Source organism: Bombyx mori, chromosome 9 (assembly GCF_030269925.1).
Source record: "Bombyx mori chromosome 9, ASM3026992v2".
In the NCBI taxonomy this organism is placed as follows: domain Eukaryota; kingdom Metazoa; phylum Arthropoda; class Insecta; order Lepidoptera; family Bombycidae; genus Bombyx; species Bombyx mori.
Window position 1 is genome coordinate 15,080,166 of NC_085115.1, and position 25,620 is coordinate 15,105,785.

The 25,620-nt window shown below is 37.5% G+C and overlaps 3 protein-coding genes across 6 annotated transcripts in view; all 3 read left to right on the forward strand.

The window, feature by feature from the left end:
- LOC692400 (ecdysteroid-inducible angiotensin-converting enzyme-related gene product) overlaps positions 1 to 2,638 on the forward strand; it is a 73,316-nt gene extending 70,678 nt beyond the window's left edge. For all 3 annotated transcript variants that reach the window (XM_062669976.1, XM_062669977.1, NM_001043394.1), the window contains 2 exon segments: positions 1,199 to 1,374; positions 2,472 to 2,638. In XM_062669976.1, coding sequence (XP_062525960.1) covers positions 1,199 to 1,374; positions 2,472 to 2,554 — 259 coding nt within the window. In that variant the 3' untranslated portion in view covers positions 2,555 to 2,638.
- The window catches only part of NimB (nimrod B), a 660,573-nt gene that overhangs the window by 365,221 nt on the left and 269,732 nt on the right, over positions 1 to 25,620 (forward strand). The gene's annotated exons all lie outside the window — the stretch shown is intronic.
- On the forward strand, positions 5,657 to 25,090 carry LOC134199406 (angiotensin-converting enzyme-like). Of its 2 annotated transcripts, none has more exons than XM_062670250.1 (13): positions 5,657 to 5,791; positions 13,378 to 13,599; positions 14,140 to 14,395; positions 15,538 to 15,681; positions 17,458 to 17,649; positions 18,069 to 18,166; positions 18,611 to 18,783; positions 20,428 to 20,552; positions 21,479 to 21,606; positions 22,368 to 22,582; positions 22,998 to 23,138; positions 23,788 to 23,963; positions 24,952 to 25,090. In XM_062670250.1, exons 1-13 carry the CDS (start codon positions 5,681 to 5,683, stop codon positions 25,029 to 25,031), a joined length of 2,061 nt encoding a protein of 686 aa, XP_062526234.1. In that variant the 5' UTR covers positions 5,657 to 5,680; the 3' UTR covers positions 25,032 to 25,090. The 2 variants fall into 2 exon arrangements, with proteins under 2 accessions (XP_062526234.1, XP_062526235.1); XM_062670251.1 differs by lacking the exon at positions 5,657 to 5,791 and adding an exon at positions 8,884 to 9,040.

The following is a 25,620-nucleotide window of genomic DNA, read 5'->3' on the forward strand; positions in this document are numbered from 1 at the left end:
ATCTAATTGAACGAGAACTGAACGCATCACTATTACTTTTAATATGGCAACATTATTTTACAAAGTGACATTAGCTACTGTCGGTTGGCTTTGTGTAATTTTTAAGGGATTTTATGACCTGGTAACAGACCTTTAAGTCATGTCTAATTTTAATTTATATTCATATTTTTATGAAAAATGATATTATGGAGTGAAATGAAATGAAGATGATTAATTTGAGACATTAATCAACTGGGATGAAATTAAATGAAATGAAATGAGATGATAGTGGATGAAATATAATCTCAGCAAAATGGTGGTCATTTACTAAAAAAAATTCAGTGGACTTTTTGGAGGATCCCGAGAAGTTACGTCCAGTGGCTTTGTTTCTTTTCCCACATTTGTGCACTTTCACAGATATTAATCAGTTAATAAACCACCATTATTACACATTTAAACCCGAAGAAACACTAAATAGACAAAATAAAACAAATCATACAACTTCACTCCTCGCGTTCCCGCCAAGAAGTCCGGCTTCGTCGTAATAAAAAATACGACTATATAGTACCTTCCGAGCCGGAACGTGCCGGGTTTATTGCGGACGGACAATGTGCGCTAAGACAAGTTGCTTTTGTTTGAGTCAGAGGCCGAACCTCCTCTCAAGTCCCCGCGCCAAACTGGTGCAGTTGCAGTAGAAGTCTAATCCTGCAGATATTTTTTGAGCTCGCTTTCATTAGTTCTCAGAATCATGTGTACAATTCATGTGTGGCAGATCTGAAACCCTCAGTACTCTTTCTATCTCATTCTCTCACAGATTAGTTAATGTTGATTTTTCGTTTGAGTTTAAAATAATTAAGGTCCTAAGCTTTTTATTTTAAAAACCTTCCGATCCACTATCGATAACTTTAGACATTACAAGCATCGATCACCGTTCTTGTCGGACCCGTCGAGTGCGTTGAAGGGTTCGTCGTGTAAATTAAATCACAGACACAGCCTACTGAGTTTCTCACCAGATTTTCTCGCCGGGCCCAATTTTGATCCAATGGTAGATTTAAGCACTGCTCTAGCTAGGCAGATATTAGCTAATCTCAGAGGCTGAGCTCCCTGATCTCGTCCATGCATTCGGTGAAGCTAGCAAAGCCCCTCGAATCTTCTAACAATAAGTAGGTAAAGAAATATTCATCCTCGAAGGCGATACCAACTCTGTTGTCTTCCTCAGAAACATGCTGAAGATGGGTTCGTCTAAGCCCTGGCCGGACGCGATGGAGGCGCTGACCGGACAGCGGGAGATGAAGGCAGACGGCCTCCTGGAGTACTTCCGGCCGCTCCACGACTGGCTGCGGGCGGAGAACCAGCGGACCGGCGAGCACATCGGCTGGGAACCGACCAACATGGGTGACGTCATACTTACTGTTATTCATGAACACATCACAAACCGGCACTCCTGTGTATCACACCCTGCGATACTGAACTGAGTTTGCTTCGACAAGACGGGCAGATAGTCACACTCATAGAATATAGAACCTCATTTTAAGCCAGTTTGGGTCTTGTGCTTTTATGGCGAATGGTGTTTTGTTTAGATGTGTAGACGAGCTCACTTTTGTGTTGAGTGGTTACCGGAACCCATAGACACCTACAACGTAAATGCCGCCACCTACCTTGAGATTTGAGTTCTCAGTACAACGGCTATCTCACCTTTCAAACCGAAACGCATTGCTACTTCACGGCAGACATGGGCAGGTGGTGGTACTTTTTCGGCGCGCACCGCGGTACCGTAAGTTTCGTGTAGTTGGTGTGGTGGAGCTCGATGGTGCTTAGTCGGTAATTGGTTCTGCGGGGCAAGTGCTTCGCGCGCCTTTTGCAAGGCGTAGTTAGTCTCCTGTGAGAAATTAGGGGAGGTGAAAGACCTCGGCCCTTCTCTTCTCCCCTTCTTCGTCTCAGGAGGTGCCGGAGTCCGACATAATCCGGTCCGTTACCCCCCTCGACCGGGTATCCGTAAATGGAATCCCCAAGGTTAAAAAAAACGGTCGTGGTACCTACCCGTGCGGACTCACAAGAGGTAATACCACCAGCTTCAAGAAGAAGAAGAGAAGTGAGTGAAGTTAAGACAAATAGGATACGAAGGAATAACCTCTCAAATATATTTTCACTATACGTTATTATAATTTTGTGGGCGTCGAATTAACGTTGTTATTGCTATGGACTTCGGTAATCACCTAACACTAGTGTTGGGACTTCCTTTTCCTTATTCCTTCCTCAATCCCCTATCCACGCCATCTGTTGACACTACAAAAAATACTACGCGTGTGAAAATGGCGCGAATAGTGCATCAACGAACTACTGAGTGAGTCCTAAAACTTATCCTTTTCCCAGTTCCAAACATATCTAAATTCAAAACAACTAGGTCGGCGGAGAGTTCGTTCTCTCGCTAAGTGATATTTAAATAAATTAAAAACAAATATTATAATCATATGTTTTTGTTTGTCCTTCAGAGTACTGCACGCCGAGCCAATTGTCGGAGCTAAACGTGAAGGAGCCGGCGTCGAGTCCAGCGACGCAACAATCTGACTCTTGACAAGAATAATGTACTTATTTAGTTTAACTTATACAAGCCGAGTGAGACAATATTTTTAAAATGCAATAAAACATTTTTTTTTCATTCTGCATTTTTTTTCTTAAGTCTAGCAACACATAAACGCTGTTGAAGATACGATTTTCTCGTGCTTTATGTTGCTTGAAATTAATACAAGACAAAAACAAGTGTAAAACGACAAATACAAAATATCATCATCATCATCAGCCTGCGGCAGTCCACTGCTGGACATAGGCCTCCCCCAAAGCTCGCCACTGAACCCGATCTTCGGTTCTACGCATCCAGTTACTGCCTTGCGCAGGAGGGCGTTCTACACTACGTTTGTCGGTTCGCGGTCTCCACTCCAGAACACGTATACCCCAACGGTTATCGGTTCTGCGACATATGTGACCAGACCACTGCCGCATATATTAAGTGTATAATCTATGACTGCCGCTTCAGCTTACTAACTCTGCGAGCTATATCGATTACTTTGGTTTTTGCCCGAATGACCTCATTGCGTATTTGGTCTCGCAATGACAAACCGAGCATAGCTCGCTTCATAGCTCGTTGAGTAACTTTTAATTGGTGGACTAGTCGCACAGTCAGTGTCCACGTTTCGGCTCCGTAGGTAAGCACGGGTAGGACGCACTGATTATAGACCTTACACAAAATATACGTTTACATTAATTTACGTAATGACATTTGTTTTTTTTTTATTTCATCATATATTGTATAGGGAACGTTTGTCATATTGAACCACGGGGATGTGGGTTCAGATAATGCCAGGAGCGCCCCTCGGTGTGCGGCCGTGCATCGCGCCCGAAATAGGACTTATCTTAATGATTTCACGTAACAAAACTGAAGTCGGGCGACATCGCTGGATGTTCATATTGAAGTTTTACTGAAATTTCAATTTTTATATGTTTGATATTTTATATCATTTTAGGTATTTGAAACTGTAAGAAATCATTCTAAACATAAATTGTCATAATGAAGATCTAAATCCATAGTAAAATTCAGTATTTTTGTATACTCTGCGTTACAAAACATTATGTAGACATTTTCAAATGATTTTGTAACAATGTTGTTGCGATAAGTCTCGATAGTTAGAATTTATCGATAAGTTCATCCCGAATAGACTTATTGATAAGTACACACTTGTGATAAGATGACGAAATGACACTTCGTTTTGACTGTGGTGTAGTGAAATACCCAAATACCTAAATAATTTTGTATTTTCTGTAACTTAGATTTTGTGGAGCTAACAACGGGTCACCTATTAATAAGTGGCTATCGGAGCCAAAAGATATTGAAATGTGAATGTCGGACGAAACTTGTGATACTTTACCAGATTGAGTGTGTTTGAATTTGGCGATTGACTGAATTAATGACATGTCATTATCATCAGTCGTAGTGCTGCTCCCTTATCGTTAGATTATATGGAAACTGTCATTGACAGACATTAGAGGTAGAGAAAGAGGTAGACCTAAGAAAAATGGATGGATTGCCTGAAAGACGATATGTGTAAGAGTGAGCGAGGGGAGTGAGCGATGAAATGGTGTATGATAGAGGAGTATGGAAGAAGAAAACATGTAGCGCCGACTCTAGGTGACTGGGAGAAGGGTAGGAGAATGATGACGTCATTGACAGACCGTGTCCTGTGTACCTGTACCTTAATGTGTGACTCCAACGATGCGAGAACGCAATAGCAGAGGATCCCCAGTGAGATCGACTTCCACCCGCCAGGCTACCGAATGAAAATGATATATAATACTAGCTGAGCCGGCAGACTTCGTAGTGCCTCAATCGATAAACAAAAGACCTAAACTTTTGTGTAAAATAAACTTAAAACAAACAAAAGGAATCCGTCCGACGGGGGACGCATCAAAGGGAAAACAAAATTGTTATTTTTATTTAATTCCGAACATTCTCATTAATTTATCTACCTTTTAAACCTTCTCTGGACTTCCACAAATAATTCAAGACCAAAATTAGCCAAATCCATCCAGCCGTTCTCGAGTTTTAGCGAGACTAACGAACAGCAATTCATTTTTATAGATAGATATATAGATAGATATAAGATAATCAAAACAAAAATATGGTTCTGAACATATCCCAATAAGGTTACCGCAAAAATATGTTCATGGCTATAATTAATTAAAATTATCAAAAAACCTAGGTTAATCATTTAAAACACACCTTTTTTAAGAATATTGATTTTTTTTACTTATTTTATTGATTACTTAAACTATCAGGGTTTCGGACTGTCGGTATTTAAACTATCATGGTGTCATCAATGGACATCAGAGAGAGCACGGGAGCCATAGAAACATCGAAGCGCGGTTCACTAATCTTCTTCAGAAGACAGACTTTTATTCAGACAGATAGACCTTCAGAAAGACAATAATATTTTTTTTATTTATTGCTTAGATGAGTGGTCGAGCTCACAGCCCAGCTGCTGTTAAGTGATTATTGGAGTCCATAGACATCTACAACGTAAATGCGCCACCCAACTTGAGATATAAGTTCTAAGGTCTCAAGTATAGTTACAACGGTTGCCTTTCAAACCGAAACGCATTACTGCTTCACGGCAGAAATAGGCAGGGTGGTGGTACATACCCGTGCGGACTCACAAGAGGTCCTATCACCAGTTAAAAAAAATCTACTTCTACTCTATCTATCTACTCTCTATCTATTTCGATCTAATGTCAAGGCCAAAGGCGGTATTCATGTTGTGATGACTACGGACGCTGACATCCGTTTGTCCATGAACTCGTTCGTCCAAATAAATGAATAAAAACTTCGAATCAAATAAAAAATAAAAAAATAAAATAAAAATCATTTAATTCAGACCATCTTAAGTCCATAATAATATGTTGTAAGTAGAGTAATATTTAGAACTATGTTAGTAAAATTAAAATTAAAATTAACAAAATTATTAAAACATTTAAACATTTAATTCATAAATCTGCGTTGCTTTGAGGCACCAGGTACATGAACAGGTATGTATATGAACCCAGTGTCTCAAAAAAGAAAATAATAAATAAGTCTAAATAAGTCTCAAAATAACAAACAAACAAAATTTTTATTGGAAATTTACTTAAATTCATTTCTGAATCACTTGAAATGTTTATATCTGATCGTCTCTCGAGCTATCGGCTTAGGAACGAGATAAATATAAGAATACATGTGTCAGTTGAATCAGTGTCCTCTGAAGACCCGAGGAGTGAACATCCTGTGAGTATATCAATCACTACATAGTATAAAACAAAGTCGCTTTCTCTGTCCCTATATCTGTCCGTATGTATGCTTAAATCTTTAAAACTACGCAACGGATTTTGATGCGTTTTTTTTTAATAGATAGAGTGATTGTAGAGGAAGGTTTATATGTATAATAACATCCAATAAATAGTGGAGCAATCAATAATAAATTACAGTTTCCGAAGCGAAGCGAGGGCGGGTGGCTAGTTATAAATATTTTTATTTGGGGAACGCATACGCCCGTATTGTGAGTCCGCACAGGTACGCAATTGTCCTTCCCATATTTCTGCTGCGAGGAAGTCATGAGTACTGGTTTGATTGGACGGGTAGCCGTTCTAGAATACAACTAAGACTTTGATATATGTTTGAAATTGAATAACGGTATTTAGGTTGTTAAAGGGCTCATAAAAACAGAGGGCTGCAAGTTTTGTAACAATTTGGAGCAAAAAAATCACTCGTTTTTGCACTACCTTTCATTTAGAAATGTGTGGTCTTTTTGGGTGCAAATAAAATTAAGTGACGCGCTGGGTCAACGTTCTAATAGTCGGTGATAATTGTACCTTTACTAATTTAAAATGAACGTTTAATTAATATAAGCTATGTAGGATGTAGGACCTCTTGTGATTTCGCGCGGTTAGATACAACCACCCTGCCTATTTATATAACTATACCCTGTAACTATACTTGAGACCTTAGAACGTATATCTCAAGGTTGGTGGCGCATTTACGTTGTAGATGTCTATGGGCTTCAGTAACCACTTAGCACCAGGTGGGCTGTGAGCTCATCCACCCATCTAAGCAATAAATAAAAATAAACTAAGCATGAAGTGCATGACTTGACCAAAACGTTTAGAATCGTTTATTATTACCTTCGTAACGAATATATACCAGAATACCCTGATGATTAGTGTTCACTGTTGCCCATGGATAGCAATGCTACGGGCACAGCTAAGCTAGTGCCCACCGGTTAGGATTCCGCTGTAGCAACATTTGAAGAAGGTCATGATGCCATAGCGCTCAGAAATCATCGAAGGGGAGTTTATTGCAGAGACGTATAGTAAATGTCAAGAAGAGTCTCTGTAAAAGTACTGTGGGAGAACACAGCAGTTCTAGGTTTTAGAGATGGTCTCTGCTCCGGTGGCCGGTAGTAACCAAAGTTAAAAGAAAACGAGGGAATGATTTCAAGCAATTCTTCAAAGCACTCTTCCACCGAAAATACAATACCTTTACACTCTGTAATGCCATTAATTGGGTTGACTCTATCGCATTGAAAACATGTTTAGGATGACCCATTGAGTTTCTCGCCGCATTTTCTCAGTTGGTCGCGATCCCAATTCTTTTTTTATTTTTATTGCTTAGATGGGTGGACGAGCTCACAGCCCACCTCGTGTTAAGTAGTTATTGCAGCCCATAGACATCTACAAGGTAAATGCGCCACCCACCTTGAGATATAAGTTCTAAGGTCTCAGTATAGTTACAATGGCTTCCCCACCCTTCTGAGCGAAACACATTACTGCTTCACGGTAGAAATAGGCAGGGTGGTGGTACCTACCCGTGCGGACTCACAAGAGGTCCTACCACTAGTAAAAAATTCGGTGGTAGATTTAGCAAAGCACTGCTCTTGCTAGGGCTGGTCTTTCTCAGGTTGAGCCCTTGAGCTCGTAGGCTACCAGCGAATAGGCAGTGGAAAAAAAGTTTACGAGGATATGCTCAAGATAGTAAGTAATCTTTGCCCAAAAATGTCACTAAACACGTCACTCGCCAGAGTATTTATCCTATATATATATTGTTTTTTCACGGTTTTTGTGTATGTTCGTTTCGAAGTTTGAAATAATATGGATAGTTTTATACGTTAAATAGTCAAGATTTTTTTTTTTGTAATTTTATTGAAATGTCTATCGATGTCTTTACGTAACAGTTGAAATGATGAAAGAGTAGTATTCGGGGGAGACAGTGCCTTTTTTGTTACATATACCCTTGTACAACCTCACGCTTCACCGGGTTTAAGTGGTTACATTTGGCGCCCTTAGACGTTACAACATGAATGAATGCCCATCTTGAGTAATGAGGTCTGAGCTCCAATTATATAATATAACGGCTGTCTCACACTTCAAATTGGAACGCATTACTGTTTCGTGACAGAAATAGGCGGGGTAGTGGTACCTACCCGTACGGACTCACAAGGCGTTCTACCGTCAGTTTAGTTATTTTCCAACATATAGCGTCATATACATTACCGATATATTACCGATATATTAACCACTAGCGGCCCACTCCGGCTCCACTCGGGTCCTTAACAAATATTTCAACGATATTTGACGTTGTTTTATTTTTTTAAATAAAAGAACACTTCTTGCGGCATAACTATAATAGTTAGACATATGCTGTACCGACGGTTTTTATAAATAATAATGTGTTCTACAAAGTCGTAGTACATTATTTTATTATATCATCAATAGTTTTCGCAGGGCACGCGATGTAAAGAATATTGTCGGCAATTTTTTTACACCTTGGGTTACATTATTAGAGTTTTAGTAAGGATCCCTAATTTTTTTCAAAAAAGATTATAGCCTATGTTACTCGGGATTAGTGTAGCTTCCAAACAATCAAAGAATTTTTCAAATCGGTTTAGTAGTTTCGGAGCCTATTCAATACAAACAAACAAACAAATCTTTCATCTTTATAATATTAGTATAGAAGTATAGATATGGATTGTGGGACCATATCTAAACTATTAAACATTTAGCATGCATACTGTATATTTATAAAAAAAATGTCTTAATAATTATTTTCCTAGATAGCCGACGTGCTGATGTAAAGTGTTAGTATTTTAACTTACGGTTGTTTGTGATGTTACACGAGCAAATACTTAAACCTACATCGGTAAAATTTCTAGTATAACATTGTCAACGGCTTATGCAATTTCAATTGGATTCTGATCTTTTTTTTGGCTACGTGCTGTACATGAGCATCCGTAAACCATTTTCTACAACAGCACTCCGAAGACAATAGCTTCTAAATCGTCCACAAGCATGACAGACAGACCAACAACTTAATTCATTTACATGATAATTAAAGATTTTTAAATACTAAAACATTGTTCCAGTCGTTTCGTAGCTTTTGCGTTGAAAAGTATTTTAAAACTGAAGTGGATTTGTGTTTAGTTTATATATATATAAAATGCCTTGCGGATATTTCAGTGAGACCACCAAAAAGGTTTTGTTTGTAAGTTATCATTTTACTACTAAGGGCATGTCCGAATCTGACGGTGTTACAAAGGTTAAAAGGCGCCAAACTGATTTTCACACATCGTCTTTTTTTTTTAATAGCCTTGTGGGCTATGAAGCATACGGCTCACCTGATGGTGAGGGCAGAGACAAGCCGCTGCCTAGCATTGTTATGTGATGTGTCTGGAGTGAGAGATTTAGTATAATCGTTCATTAAATATTAAAATCTGAATGTGGCCTGAAATGATTACGGGAGTACCATCACAAGCTTCAAAATTTCAAATGAAAGCTTAAAAAAGCCATTATTCTTTTGCAGAAGCAATAGGTGAATGTGGTAAAAAATACATATTGCCGAAATCAGTATATTTTGCTTTAATTATCGGCTAATTTAGCCAAGATTATTATTTAGAATGCTTAGAGTAGATACAAATGTCTTGGGAGTAATAAAGATTGATGTTCATTGACGTACAAGAGTAACGTAACGTAACGTAACTATAATTGAGACCTTAGAACTTATATCTCAAGATGGGTGGCGCATTTACGTTGTAGATGTCTATGGGCTCCAGTAACCACTTAACAGCAGGTGGGCTGTGAGCTCGTCCACTCATCTAAGCAATAAAAAAAAAAAAAAAAAAATGCATCACCTTCCTTGAGATATAAGTTTTAAGATCTCAAGTATAGTTACAACGGCTGTCCCACCCTTCAAACCGAAACCCGTTACTGCTTCATGGCAGAAATAGGCAGGGCGGTAGTACCTACCCGTGCGGACACAAGAGGTCCTACCACCAGTAATTAAGGTAATTATAATTTTGCGGGTTTGATTTTAGCTACACCTTTATAACTTTCTACCTCCTATATTTAGTAGTTCACTGGTCAAATATTTGCCTTTATTAGTGCTGATCACCATTCTTTTGTACACCACACTTTCCCATTACATCGTAGCTCCAATGTAAGAGATCTGATTCTGTGTGTGACTTTGGGCAATCAATTTTCAATTTTGACGAAATATATGCTACAATTCGATGTTTCCTCATATCGTCTTCTCGCATTAAAACTGTATAATCTCAAAACTTACTAATTTTACAGGAGAGTGCTTTAGAGGTTGAACATCACGTGATGTTTTTAATATTAATCATCTTTGCAAAAAAAATTTTTCTTTTACTAGATACATTATCTGTCTTTTAAAGTATGATAAAATTATGTATTAATTTTGTTAATAGTAGTCAAAATATAGGTTATCTTAAAATATATATACTAAAACTAAAAAACGCTCTTTTGACAGTATTTATGAGAAAAATACTGGTGATATCAAATCATTCCACATATTAACTCAGTTTTGAATATTTTTGGAAATTGTACTTTTAATGCGAAAAGACGAAATGTGGCTGCGAGATGTGTATGTAGTTTGCGTCTGTACGATCAGTGGATTTGATGTAGTCGAAATATGAATCGGTATTTTAATTGCTGAATAATTTAAACTAGAGGTCCCGCAGTAGTCGAAATTCGACTATAATCAATTGGAATTGTAAGTTTGTACACTATTATGATTCCATTTTATACTTCTTTAATCACAAATTTCGCCAAGACTACACTTTAAAAAATATTAACAAAGACAACCAATATTTAATCTATTCTCAATTTGACATTCATTCAATCATACAAATTTGACACAGACGTCAAGAACAAAAGTTTGACAATAAATAGTATGCATGCGTGTGTGCGTCAAATACATGGTATGTTGTGTGTGTAATGTTTTCTTTATTGATTTAATGTATCTTTTATGCATTATTTAAAAAAAATATTAGTATTGTGCACTTCTTCTCTATATTCTCTATAAGTCTCTAATATATTAAGTGTATAATCTATGTCTATAAGTGTGGAAAATTTCATACTCCTCCGTCCGCGCAATTTTCGTAAAAAGGGATACAAAGTTTTTGCTTCACGTATTAATATATAGATGCTCAATGCTATAAATATGCAGTCAATAAACTCTGTTAGTGTCTAATTTCTGCAAGTAAATTTTCAAGACATGAATTTTTTAAATATATTTGGCTATTTGAATTTGAATTTATTCATTGGTTGCGCTGGTTTACAACTGTTAGTTTTTGGTTTCGGAAGATAACAACAATAATTTGGTTTTTGCAAATCCTGTCCCATCCCTCTTCCGCACTTTACCTGCCGACGCGTGCGAGCGAGGTCGTGTAGCGACATCGACTCGAGCAGAAAATGTAATGGCTGACCTACCGCGCGCGCGTTACGTGTCTCTGTTGAATTTGTACGAAAATAAGTGAAATTGTTGGTGTTTTTCATCGCCTATCGGTATGACCCTGCAGTAAGGTAACATAAGCCCAATACCGTCTTTACCATAAGGGCACACGGGGCCCGTGCCCAGGGCCCCCATTCTCAGGGGGCCCCGAAGGACCGACAATTTGGTAACCAATTGTTGTCGTGAGCGGTCATTTTCGCAGCTTAAGAGAATAAAAAATGAATTGCGAACAACAATGTTACAAGAACGGCTGAGTAGTTTGTCAATTATGGGCATAGAAAGTGATATCCTTCAAAAAATTTACTTTAAAGATATAATGGAATATTTTGCTCAACAGAAATCCCGAAAGAAACCATTATCGTTATCGTAACCAAAAAAACCAGCAGCATTCTAATATAATTAATATTATTATATGATATTGTATTTGATTAGCTATAATAAATGGTTATATTCGGTAAAAAAAAGTTATTATAATTCGCTTTTTTTACTTTCCAAAAGGGCCTCAAATTCTTGTGTGCCCAAGGGCCCCAGCCTAGTTTAAGACGTCCCTGCATAAGCCTACATAAGGTACTGTGCATCCTCCATTTACCGCAGAACTGCCGCTTCTTATCGTTTCTGTCCGCAGTCTGTGTCCTTCCTTTGCAACGACCGAATTTCGAAAACTGCAACATAACGTAGTTATCGCATTTTATGTTTTTACGCCACCATAACTATTTTTTGTTATCGCTTGGTAAATTTCTCAAGGTTACATTATCCTATCGTCATGACAAGATTAGAGGGTGTACCGTAATTCTGATGGAGGAAAAGTATTTGAATGTAGTAAGATAGGACGTTAAAAAGAAAAAAAAAACACAATTATATATGAATAATTTAATCGTTGGGATTACGATGTCTCGGTTAGTCAACAAACCGATGATTTTTGCATGTTAATTAGCGTGTTTATTAAGACATACAAAGAGAGGTGATTTTGTAAAACTTAAAATTACATTTTGCTAAATTAAGTATTCTATAAGCAGATAATGTAACTAAAAAACTCTGTAGACACTTTGTATGACTTAACCGTGAACCAATTTGTATTAGTGACAAGAGTGGTGACAAGCGGCAATAACGACTACATCTTGACTTCTGTGCGTCAATAAATACCTAAATATAAATGCAAAAGTGAAGTCGTTTGTTTGTCACGCTCTGTTGTCTTGACTCTACACAACAGATCTTCAATTTCGCATACACATTGTTAAAGATACAAAAAATAAAATATATTTCATCAAAGAGAAATACAGTAATTCAATACAATATGTTTATTTGTTTATATCAAAGCGAACGAAGCCGCGAACAAAAGTTCGTTATATAACAAACGTCTCGGGACGTGTTTTATGCAATAAAACTCTATTGAATCAAACAGTTACCTTCACATCGCACGTCGTCCGACATTTTACAATGAAAACTGACATTATAAATATATAGAGATGGAAATCATTTAGTAAGTTTATTATTTATAGTGTGATAGTTACGATCGGAGAGCATCAGTAGGTTTGGCTTGTTTTAATTTTTATTGATTGAATTATGCCTTCGTACAATAATTTCAGTTGGTGGAAATAGTTTTGTTAAACCAGAAAAGCGTCATAGTGAGACTTACGTTCATTCTTTTTTTTATTGCTTAGAAGGGTGGACGAGCTCACAGCCCACCTGATGTTAAGTGGTTACTGGAGCCCATAGATATCAACAGCTTAAATGTGCCACCCACCTTGAGATATGAGTTCTAAGGTCTCAGTATGGTTACAACGGCTGTCCTACCCTTCAGACCCAAACGCATTACTCCTTCACGGCAGAAATAGGTATGGCGGTGGTACCTACCCGCGCGGACTCACAAGAGGTCCTATCACCAGTAAAAAACGCGCCAGTACTTCCAACGCAATATTCACTCGTGCTATTGAAAAACTTTACGTTAGTGATAAACGGAGAGCATCCGTGATCATTATTCACTGCTCTCATTCGAAGATGTAAAATATCAGTAGTGTCTGGAGTAAAAAAACAGTAAATTATTCTAAGCTTATCAATCTTTGAATCAGATGATAATGAAGATTATCGGGGAGCTCGCCCTTCTGGGTGCTATCGCGTCAGTCTTCCTGGTAGCAGCCCAGGGTCGGGCAGCAGAAAGAGCTGCAGAGGAATCCGCTGGGCGAGATTACGTGAGGACTTTGGACGAACAGACTTCTCGGCTCAGGAACAAGAAAACGATTGCCTCTTGGGACTATGAGACGAATTTGACAGTCCATAACGAACAGAAATTGGTAGGTCTTAAGGCTGCGTCAAACAGAGCGCGTACTTAGCGCGCGTCAGAACGCTCAACTGACGGCGCGCTATGACGCCGAGATGTGTGGTACTGCTATGGTAATATACTGTCGAACAGAGCGCCAACGCTGTAAGTACGCAACGCTCTGTCGCGGCGTTAGGACGCTTTGACTTCAGGCGTTGTAATTTTTTACAAATTCTATTTTAGCGTCCGAGTGAATGTGTATTAAATACTGGGTAATGCCCGAAAAATTGATAGAATTAGTTAGAAAATACCCATGCTTATACAATGCCACATCTGAATCACTCGACATCTTAATACTTTTAAATATTCACACAGCTATCGAAAGGTACTATGATTTGGCGAATGCGTTGCGTCAAGGAGCGTTAAACTCATCTAGTCAATTTGTGTGACATGAAAAGAGCGCGACGTTAAAACGCAGCGCTAAGTACGCGTTCTGTTTGACGAAGCCTTTAATGTTGCAAAAACGCTAGTGAAACATTTGCGTCCATTGATTTTACAATAATTTAAATTTCAGTTACAAGTATCCTTAGAGGTGGCAAGCGAAACGAAGGAATACTGGAAGGAAACCATGAGCTACCTCTGGCACGAGTTCGAAGACCCGGACCTGAAGAGGATGTTCAAGAAATACACGGAGCTGGGCACATCAGCTCTACCCGAGGATTTGAATCAGAGATTGATCGTGGCCATCAATAGCATGCAGTCAACTTACGCTAAGGCAACGATCTGTGATTATAATAATCGGACTAAATGTGATTTGCATGTTGAACCTGGTGAGTTTGCTTTTAATTGATCAGTGTGTTGTCGTAATGAGTGCTGTATTTAGAACAAAACAGTCTGTTGTCCGGAGTAGGGATGGCGAGTTTTCCCCAATAATTCTCGATTTTTAAATCGATTCGAGTTGAAGTCTAAAGAATCGATTTACAAAAAAAGTCAGGGTATAAAATACCAATGAAAACATGGATACAATCGCCTCAACGACATCACTTCATCGCCTAATAATAATGGCCAGCAAACACAATCATCACCCCTGCCTCGTTAGGCAGGGAGCTCAAGTCCGGGCAGAGGGAATTGCTTCGAGGCGCGATCCGTGCCCCTGTAAGGGGACACGAAAACCCCAACGACATACAATCAGCTATGTTACCCAAGGGATTTTCCAGGAGTGCTACATGGCTTCCTCCAAGGTTGGCTTAAGGAGAGTACTTTAGCATGCCGCTTTGTGGTGCTGCTTCTAGCACGTTTTTAGACGATTACTAAATTTTAGTACGACTACTATATCCAAGATATAAATGAATATGTTTTTTTGGATGTGCAATCATTAATTGGGTTCTTTGTTTGCTTAATATCAAATAAATAGTCGATGTGTTTGTTAAATTTTTTATGCTTCAATTAAACGATTTCCGATTACTATTCGTTGTTCGGAGTCTGCATGTCCTTGTTCTTTGTCTAGTTTTGGATTTTTTACTTTAGGAAATTCTCTTTCTCATCTTATTTCTCTTTCTCTTCTTGGATCTTTTTACTTTCTAGGATAGCTTGATTAACGATTCGTATTCAAATAATTTCAGTTGTAAGTCAACCTAGATGTATACTCTTCATTTTCACCTCTGTTTATAGCTGTAGATGGAAAAATTGACTTACCACATAAGCGTATAAAGTAGCAAGTTGCTATTGGTATAATATTATATACTAATATCTTTTTTGTAGTTGTACAATGCTTAATAACATTTTTGAAATCCTTGTTTGATATATCGTAGCGATTGGGAAGCAACGTAGGGTATTTCACAAAATTGATCTCTGGTAATTCAAGGGTTTCATTGATGAACTCTGCTCTGGTCGTTAAACGATAAATGAAGTTGATGTGTTACTCAATCAAAAGAAAAACTTCTCCGAGTAAAGCTTTGGTTTTCATTTCTAGAAATCACAAACATTTTTGCGACAAGCAGCGACGCTGAAGAACTCAAGTACACATGGCTTGAATGGCATAAGGCAGCGGGTGCTCCATCGAAGAGTAACTTCACCGAGTACGTTCAAATGGAGAACGAGGCTGCCAAATTAAATGGTAAAGATTAAATTACAGATCTCTATGTGACGCTGGACCGGTTTTTATCTTAGCTATTAGGCAAGGCTAGGCTAGGATTATAAAATCCATGAGCCTACGAGGCTTAGCAGTGTATTAGTCCTTTTTAAGAAAGAGAACACGTTCGAGATAAACCACGTACCAATGTGTCAGTTTATTTGAAAGTCTTAGATAGATAACATATTTATATTGTGTTTTTTTTTTGCTTAGATGGGTGTGCAAGCTCACAGCCCACCCGCTGTTAAGTAGTTACTGGAGCCCATACACATCTGCAACGTAAATGCGCCACCCATCTTGAGATATGAGCTGTAAGGTCTCAGTATAGTTACAACGGCTGCTCCACCCTTCAAACCGAAACGCATTACTGCTTCACGGCAGGAATAAGCAGAATGGTGGTACCTACCCGTGCGGACTCACAAGAGGTCCTACCACCAGTAACAATGGGGATTGCCCACTCTCCGTAGTGTGCTAGGCCCAAGATGGACATCAAATATTACTATAAAAATGTACTGATTCAAATTCTTAAATGTATTGGATATCTAAAAAAAATATTGAAATTGACGCCACTATTATAAAAAATATAATAAAAATAAAAACTCGTTTTGAGGTTAATTTTCTATATAAATAAGTGTCGGATTGTGAGATACTTCAAGAACTTTTCTTTTCTTAATGTTTAAGATGTTCCTAATGTATTTTTATCCAATAGGGTATAAAAACACACTTAATTCTTTAAATATCTATATTTTCTTCATCTTCATACACAATTAGTATCATCTAAAAATAGCAAAGGAGAGCATATACACGGTTTTAAATCTCGGTCAGGGTAAAACCACAATTCACACAATGTTTTTTAGTCGTAGTATGAAACGTTATTGATAAAAGTAAAATAAATCGAAGAAAAATCAAAACACATCCATTTTGTACGCAAGCACAACACCACAAGCAGCAAGCGAAGTATCAGTCAGTCAGATTAAATTCAGTGTTGTCAGTATAAAGAAAAATAATTACATGAAATTCATATATCGATTATTTTTTTAAATAACCGATAATTGATTTATATCTTAATCTTTTTTTTACGAGTACACATTATTTTTTATGTTTTTGTTTTAGTTGTACATATTTAAATAACAATACTAGTAAAGTTTTTTTTATTGCTTAGATGGGTGGGCGAGCTTACAGCCACCCTGGTGTTGCTAAGTGGTTACTCGAGCCCACATACATCTACAACGTAAATGCGCCACCCACCTTGAGATATAAGTTCTAAGGTCTCAAGTATAGTTACAAGTTAAAGTCCAATGGGTATGTCTTCGATGTTATTTTCTGTGCATAAAATCCATTAAAATCGTTTGATTAATGATAATACTTAAAATGATTTATTTATACGTTTTATTTATATACTCAAAATGTTTACTTCATACGTAAAAGGATTTGAAGCTGGCAATATTTTTCCCGCAAAAATAAAAATCCTTGTTTTTTCAATAGAGTTACTTTTTTTAAACTACTTATTGTAAACTATAGTGGCGCTTATTTGCAAGAAAGTAAATGCATATTTATTTATGACAAAATTAATGCACTAAGTATTTTTTCTATAATCTATTGTCCGCTTTGGGCCTAAAATGGGCCATCCCCTTTGCAATTTGATTGTTAGCAACATGTGTAGCACTGGTAACCGTGTGACTGTTTAAACTTTAGGTAATAGAAAGCTAGGCTTAATAACAGTTGAAAAGCGAATATTGAACAGTGTTAAATCCATTTCAGGTTACGACACTGTGGCCGAATGGTGGCTTAGTGAATATGAAGCTACAGACAGCGAGGACCAGTTCGCAGCGCTCTGGGCGCAAATCAAACCGCTCTATGAACAGATTCATGCGTACGTCAGAGGGCATCTTCGTGTGAAGTATGGAGAAGAAGTCGTGCCGAAGAAAGGACCCATTCCAGCTCATTTGTTAGGTGAAGCTCTTAGTATCCCTCCGTTTGATACAATTAATGATACCTACAATGATAACATGAAAAACAACTTCCAGTATTTGTGGTGTATTTCTGTTCTTTAAACTCATGTATTTGGAAATTTTTAATTTTGAACTAAAGTGAGTTAGATTTTAAGATAACGTTAATGATAACAAAAAAGTGTCTTTATTAAAGTCTCTTTTATGTTACTGTTTCAAAAAGAACTTTTTTTTTTGTTTTTTTTTTAATTGCCCTTATAGGCAAACGAGCATACGGTCTACCTGATGGCGAGTGGTTACCATCGCCCGTGGATTTCCGCAATGCCAGGGGTAGAGCCAAGCCGCTGCCTAGTGTGGAGTGGTACGAACTTTTAGACCAGTGTTTTCGAAATATATTTTTTTATGTTGTTGTTTTATTTTTAGGTAACATTTGGGCCCAAACTTGGGGTAACGTTGAAAAATTCACAAGGCCGTATCCGGATAAGACCGATATTGATGTAACTGCCGCGCTCATTGCACAGGTAAGTGCGTATAAGAAGCCCCAAAACAATGAAAGTGTGGGTAGATTTGAATAAAATAACTCTGAGCGTGTAATGTACTTTTAAATCACTAAATAAATTCCATTGTTTACGTTATTTCAAACGTGTCTCAACGCTTATTGCCTGCAGTTGCTTAGTTGGCCCTAGTACATTTATATCATTCAATACAATTTATTCGTGCTATTTATTACTGTTGGTTGATTTGATAAAATCTGAAGCGAAATCTACCCACGAACCAGAATTAGCTCTGAAAATATTAAAAAGCGATTTTTTGTATTTAATGTTACAATTTTGGCAACATAAACAGATGGAAAGTACTAGGGAATTTAAGACATGGTCCAAAATCGAAGAGCAAGATACTAAATAATTTATTTTTTCTTTGAGCTGCTTAATACTAAGTGTTGCATCTGCTCAAATTGTTCTCAGAATTACACAGCCCTTAAGATGTTTAAGACAGCAGAGGAGTTTTTTACGTCATTGGATTTATCCCCAATGCCAGAGTTGTTCTGGGAAAGATCCATCTTAGAGAAACCAACTGATGGAAGAGAAATGGTCTGCCATGCTTCTGCTTGGGACTTTTTCGACGGTGAAGATTTCAGGTAACATTTTATTTTTTCAACGTTTTTAAATTATGTCATAATATTATTAAAGACAGGAAGTTTATCTATTGCTGAATAGACATAGATTCTAAGCTTATTGGGTTAAGAAGCATATTTGGACGATCGGTTTCAATTGATTTATGTATAATAATAGTTAGTTTATACGCAAAAGATAAATTTGAATATTTGCATTTTTGTTTATTTGTTAATCAAATTCAAAATTCAAATTCAAAATCATTTATTTCAACTTATATGTCAGTATAACACACTTGTTGAATGTCAAAATATAAATAACAATGTTAACTCTACCACCGGTTCCAAAAAAAGCCACAGTCCTGAGAAGAACAGGCCGAAACAAACTCCGCAAATATATATATATATTTTTTAATAAGTAAAAATATATGCAATAAATGAAAAAACAAGTCAAAAAATACATTAAAAAAAATATGAAATATGAAAAGGCCAGGAGCGAACGCCTCATTCCCACGTAGTGCCATCAATAAATAATCCTTAACTTTATAATATGCCATGTTGCACAAACGTTCCTTGATAGTTTTCTTAAACTTATGAACAGGTAGTAATTGAACGTTTAGTGGAATCTTGTTGAAAAGTTGTACACCCAGCCTCCTGAAAGAGTTGCTTATTTTCTTAATTCGAGCCGCCGGCAACGCAAGCCTATGTTTGTTCCTAGTGTTCACATTATGCAAATTGCAGACTCTGGGGAATTCTTCAATGTTTTTACGCACGTACAATAAATTTTCAAATATGTATTGGGGCGCTAAAGTTAGAATTTTGATTTCCCTAAACTTGTCCCTCAAGTATTCTAATAATATAATAAATTTTTGTTTATTTGCTAATCGATGAGGCAAGAATGACGAATGGATATATGTGAAATTTCGTACAAACGTATTTATAGCTTGGATTGGCACATAATATCCATAAATCGGGGTAAATGAGATGATCCTGGAAAAGTAAATTTATCTTGCCAAAATAAATATGATAGTGTGTTTACTAGATTTTCATAAATTTACTTCAATCGTTAGTTTATGTATCGAAAATGTAAAGTGTCACATTTTTTCCGAATTACAATTTGGACGCCATCAAAATCTTAGGTGGTACCTTGTAATGTATTGTATATTTTCTGATCATGTTGCTTAAACTGAATAAAAATCCACTAAAGTATTCGTTAAGATAAAATGGTAACCTTTAAACAATGCGCTTATAGTGGATAAAATTCAGTGGACAGTTATAGTGGAAAATTTATAAATAATGATAATGGATAAACTTTTAAAGAATCCGCTTTACTGGTGGTAGGACCACTTGTGAGTCCGCATGGGTAGGTACCACCACCCTGCCTATTTCTGCCGTGAAGCAGTAATGCGTTTCGGTTTGAAGGGTGGGGCAGCCGTTGTAACTATACTGAGATCGTAGAACTTATATCTCAAGGTGGGTGGCGTTGAAGATGTCTATGGGCTCCAGTAACCACTTAACACCAGGTGGGCTGTGAGCTCGTCCACCCATCTAAGCAATAAAAAATAAAAATGGAGGTTGATAGAAGTAGCGAAAATTGGAAAGTTAGACCTTTGGTTAAGAACCAAAGTCGCAGAAACAGATAGTTTCATAGTGTCGGCTTTTACTTTTCAGAATCCGTCAATGCACAACCATCACGGACGCGTTCTTCAAGACGACCCACCACGAAATGGGTCACATACAATACTACTTGCAGTACAAGGATCAGCCGGTGATCTACAGGGCTGGAGCTAATCCAGGTAGCGAATTCATGAAGACGTATTCATAACACGAGAATCTAGATGAGAGCCCGAGTTTACGGCATATCTGATGCGGTCTCCAACCAACTAATGACTGCTTTATTAATATTACTAAATAGCGGCCCGCTCCGGCTCCGCTCGGAACTTTATCAAAAATTTCGATATTTGACGTTGTGTTATTTTTTTTAAATAAAAGAACACTTATTGCGGCATAACTATAATATTTAGACATATGCTGTAGCGACGCTTTTTGTAAATAATAATGTGTTTTACAAAGTCGTAGTACATTATTTTATTCTATCATCAATAGTTTTCGCGGGGCACACGATGTAGAGAATATTTTAGGTAATTTTGTTACACCTTGGGTTACATTATTGGAGTTTTAGTAAGGATCCGTAATTTTTTTCAAAAAAGATATGTTACTCGGGAATGGTATAGCTTCAAAACAGTGAATTTTTCAAATCGGTTCAGTAGTTTCGCAGCCTATTCAATACAAACAAACAAACAAATCTTATAATATTAATATAGAAGTATAGATTTTAAGGATATATGATTAAAATTTCTAATTCCTGTAAATTGTACTGTTTTGAGCTCTCTGGAGGCACTCAATGTTGGATTTGCACGGTAAACGTTACTCAGCCAACTATAAGGATCGCTTGACAGTTCATCCAAACCCGTTGTCCGGTATGCTCTTGCAGCCAAATCCGATTAGAAGACTTAGAGAGCTGAGAGATCCTACTAAGGCGAGACGGAGCATTGGCTCTGACTCCACAAACCATGACCTCTTGCAACTCACCTGATAATAGTCTTGGCGACAGATCAGAGGAGAACTATTGCATCCACCTCATTACCAGTATCATGACCAGTAGTTTTATTGTCTGTAAAAATTATGGCACGTTGATTCATCGGCTCACAAATACTTACAGGTTTTCACGAAGCAGTTGGTGACGTCATCGCACTGTCGGTGGCAACGCCGAAACATTTACGGGTGATGGGGCTTCTCGAGGATGGACCAGAAGATTTGGAATCTAACATTAATCAGCTTTACAAAATGGTACATATAGAAAAAGTTGTACTCGTGGCCTAAAGGATAAGATGTCAGGTGCATTCGTGTTGAGCGATGCACCGGTGTTCGAATCCCGCCGGCGGGATTTTTTTAATGAATGAACAATTTTTGTAATGAAATACATATTCAACAAATATTCACGATTGACTTCCACGGTGAAGGGATAACACATCGTGTAATAAAAATCAAACCCACAAAATTATAATTTGCGTAATTGCTGGGGGAAGGACCTATTGTGAGTCCGCGCGGGCGGGTACCACCACCCTGCCTATTACTGCCGTGAAGCAGTAATGCGTTTCGGTTTGAAGGGTAGGGCAGCCGTTGCAATTATACTTGTGACCTTAGAACTTATATCTCAAGGTGGGTGGCGCATTTACGTTGAAGATATCTATGGGCTCCAGTAACCACTTAATATCAGGTGGGCTGTGAGCTCGTCCACCCACCTAAGCAATAAAAAAAATAAAAAATAAAATTGAGTTCCTTGAAAATTCTTTTCGCTGAAAAAGTTACTGCAGAAAAAGGTTGACATGTAGAAATCGTCACGTAACCAAAAACCGTTATATCCTGGCTATTAAACATTTAATCATATGTGACTTTTAAACACTATCTTGTAAAGACTTAACTCTGGTGCAATTTACGTTAAGCATGTATTTACAAGTTTTGTTCGATCTTAAAATTGAGAAAATAAATTTATTTCCTGTCAATATACAAGAGGTAATTCTCTTATTGAATCCAATTTCTTATTCCAGGGTCTGGACAAGATAGTTTTCTTACCATTCGGCTATCTCCTCGATCTCTTCCGTTATGGCGTCTTCCGAGGAACTACCACAGTTGACGACTACAATTGTCACTTCTGGCAACTAAGAGAGTCCTTGCAGGGCGTGGAACCTCCGGCGCCACGAAGCGAAGCGGACTTTGATCCTGCTGCAAAGTACCATATAGCTGCAGATGTGGAATACATGAGGTAGATATCCGACTGCATTGTCAAAGTTTCAATTGACCTTGAGCTATTTTTTATGCCAAACTTTCGGTTTGATCACCAGACAACGATTGGAGGATTTTTTTATTGAGATTTATTAAAGCCACGATTCGATTAATTATTCAAAACGAGACCTAAGATTTTTTGTAGCAGCTAATCTAAAGACGTAAATTATTAATTTAAGAAAAACTGCGTAAAACTTTCTTTTGAGGGTCGAAACTCCTTGCTTGCTCTAGACATTGTTCTCTTTCCGGACGCGGGTATTTTGTAGGATATTGGGACCTTCAATTCTGTTCAAAAACTGCCGGTATAGCAATCAACCGTCGAAATGATTTGACTGATATGTCAAAAGTGACGCGCTAAACAAAACTAATCGAGATCTTTTCTGTTTTATTTTCAGATACTATATCTCTTACATTATCCAGTTTCAATTCCATCGTTCGTTATGCCAGCTTGCCGGGGAGTACGCGGTTGGCGACTCCAGCAGGCTGCTCTCAAACTGCGATATTTACAACAGCACGGCGGCAGGAAACGCTCTCGGGTAGGGTCAACATTAAAACCATAATCAGGAAACATCATTCATCATCATTATCCCGCCCTTCTTCCAGTCACCTGGGGTCGGCGCAACATGTTTTCTCCTTCCATACTCTTCTATCATATACCATTTCTTCGCTCACTCCCTTCTTACCCATATCGTCTTTCACACAATCCATCCATTTCTTCTTAGGTCTACCCCTTCCTCTATATCATTCCACATTCATAGTTAACATTGTTTTACCAACCTCATTTTCATTTCGTCTCATCACATATCCATACCATCCCAAACGCGCACTTCTTAGCTTCTCTAAAAAAACAATCAAAAAGCAGATACATTTGTATAATAGGCGGTCTTATCTCTAAAATCTCTTTTGATTTGATTTGATTTGAAAAGCGATCTCTTCCAGACAGCCGTTTAATGTACAGAAATTCTGGAAGCTATAAAAAAAATACATTTTTTTAAAATATATACATAATATATTGAAATAGAAGTGGATGAAACGGCTTTAAATGAAAAACTAATGGAAGACTTATATTTGACACACTATTATAATAATTAGTATTAAAAAAGTTAAAATATGCAATATATTTGTTTGTATATAAGACATGATTTAAAATTAAAATTCACACGTATTATATTATTTGTATATTAGCAAAATGCTGCAATTGGGTTCTTCGAAGCCGTGGCCCGACGCGATGGAAGCGATAACTGGACAAAGGTTCATGGATGCCAGCGGCGTCCTGGAGTACTTCCAGCCTCTATACGATTGGCTCAAGGCCGAGAACGAACGAAATGGAGAATTTGTCGGTTGGGAGCCTAGTACCGTCCGTGAGTTGATAAACTTAACTAACTCGATCTGTTAAATTTTCACGGAATAGAACCTTATTTATCTATTCCGTGGTTAAATTTAACTTGTTGATTGTGTTACGCGGGCTTAAAAAGCCACTTACGCGATTGTCTCATATTCAGCAGTCAAAGCAGTTTTTTCCTCGTTACGGGAGGTGTCTACCTTCAGATTTCTATGTGTATGGTCTTATTCAAAAACGCTCTTTCTTGAGGCTTATCTGGTCTGATACGCACTGTAAAAAAGTACAATATTGCCTCGAAAAGACCTTATACGCACTGGCTCGAAGTTCCTTTGAAGTTTGATTAGGTTGACGTTCTGTTGGCAATGTGTTTAAAGTTGACAACTGGAGTGACATGTCTCTGCCAAAATAAGGGTATTAAAAATCGTGTGTGCATAGTCGAGTGTTCCAGTTTGAAGATAGAATTGAAATTTCAACCTTTTCTTTAACTTCAGCAGCAATCACGATGTGGTTTTTGGGGCCGTTGAACAGATATGTATAAAATATCATCATAGAGTTGTTTTTAATTGATATATATAATATAGTCAATTGTTATATAATCTATACAAAAACTGTATAATACATTATGAATTTTTTTTTATTTTTTTTTTATTGCCTAGATGTGTGGACGAGCTCACAGCCCACCTGGTGTTAAGTGGTTACTCGAGCCCATAGACATCTACAACGTAAATGCGCCACACACCTTGAGATATAGTTCTAAGGTCTCAGTATAGTCACAACGGCTACCCCACCCTTCAAACCGAAACGCATTACTGCTTCACAGCAGAAATAGGCGGGGCGGTGGTACCTACCCGTGCGGACTCTCAAGAGGTCCTACCACCAGTAATTACGCAAATTATAATTTTAATTATAATACTGTATAATAACAACAATTACTTATAGATAATATAGTCACATTACGTGTAGACAACAAATTGAATTTATGCTAATGTTTTTGTTTTCTGTCCCAGAATTTTGTACTCCAAACCAAAGAGCAGCGATGGAAGCGACCGGCTTTAACAAGAGATTGAAGAAATATGCAGCTCTATAGATATTTGAATAAAATACATAATCGTTAAATTTAATAAATAGTCTTATTACGTTACGTTACCGACGTGTTTTATTGTATTTGTATACAGACACTCCAATTAAAATGTAAAATTTTAATACTCGTGCATTCTAACTAACTCATAATAACTAACGGCCGTCTGGTGTAGTGGTAAGTGACATGGTCACTACACAAGGAGGTCGCGGGTTCGAATCCCGCCAAGGGAGTATATTTGTATGATAAATATAAAAATGTCTTCGAGGGTTATGGATGTATATTAAATATATGTATGTGTATAATAAAAATATTACATTTATATCCGTTATTTGGTACCTGTAACACAAGTTCTTTACGAACTTACCACGGGACCAGTTAACGTGGCGTGATTGTTAGTAAATATTTATTTATTTATTCTAGACTCTTAGATTCCTTCGAATATGCGTTTTCTTTATTTAGTGCTCTTTATGTGTCAACGTGTAATATTGGTGAATTCGTAATCATTTAGCTTTTACGCAAGTGCACGAACAACAAAGGAACCAAGTCACCAAACGTGGTCACATGGGCACTTCCAAAAAGTCGTAAATTTCCTCCA

What these genes read in the sequence shown, in the direction of transcription:
- LOC134199406 (XM_062670250.1), top strand. Translation starts at nt 5,681, where the DNA reads ATGTTTATATCTGATCGTCTCTCGAGCTATCGGCTTAGGAACGAGATA. An exon ending in ACCCGAGGAGTGAACATCCT is followed by an intron (nt 5,792 to 13,377) that starts GTGAGTATATCA and finishes TCTTTGAATCAG; the next exon opens with ATGATAATGAAGATTATCGG. An exon ending in TTCGACGGTGAAGATTTCAG is followed by an intron (nt 18,784 to 20,427) that starts GTAACATTTTAT and finishes TTTACTTTTCAG; the next exon opens with AATCCGTCAATGCACAACCA.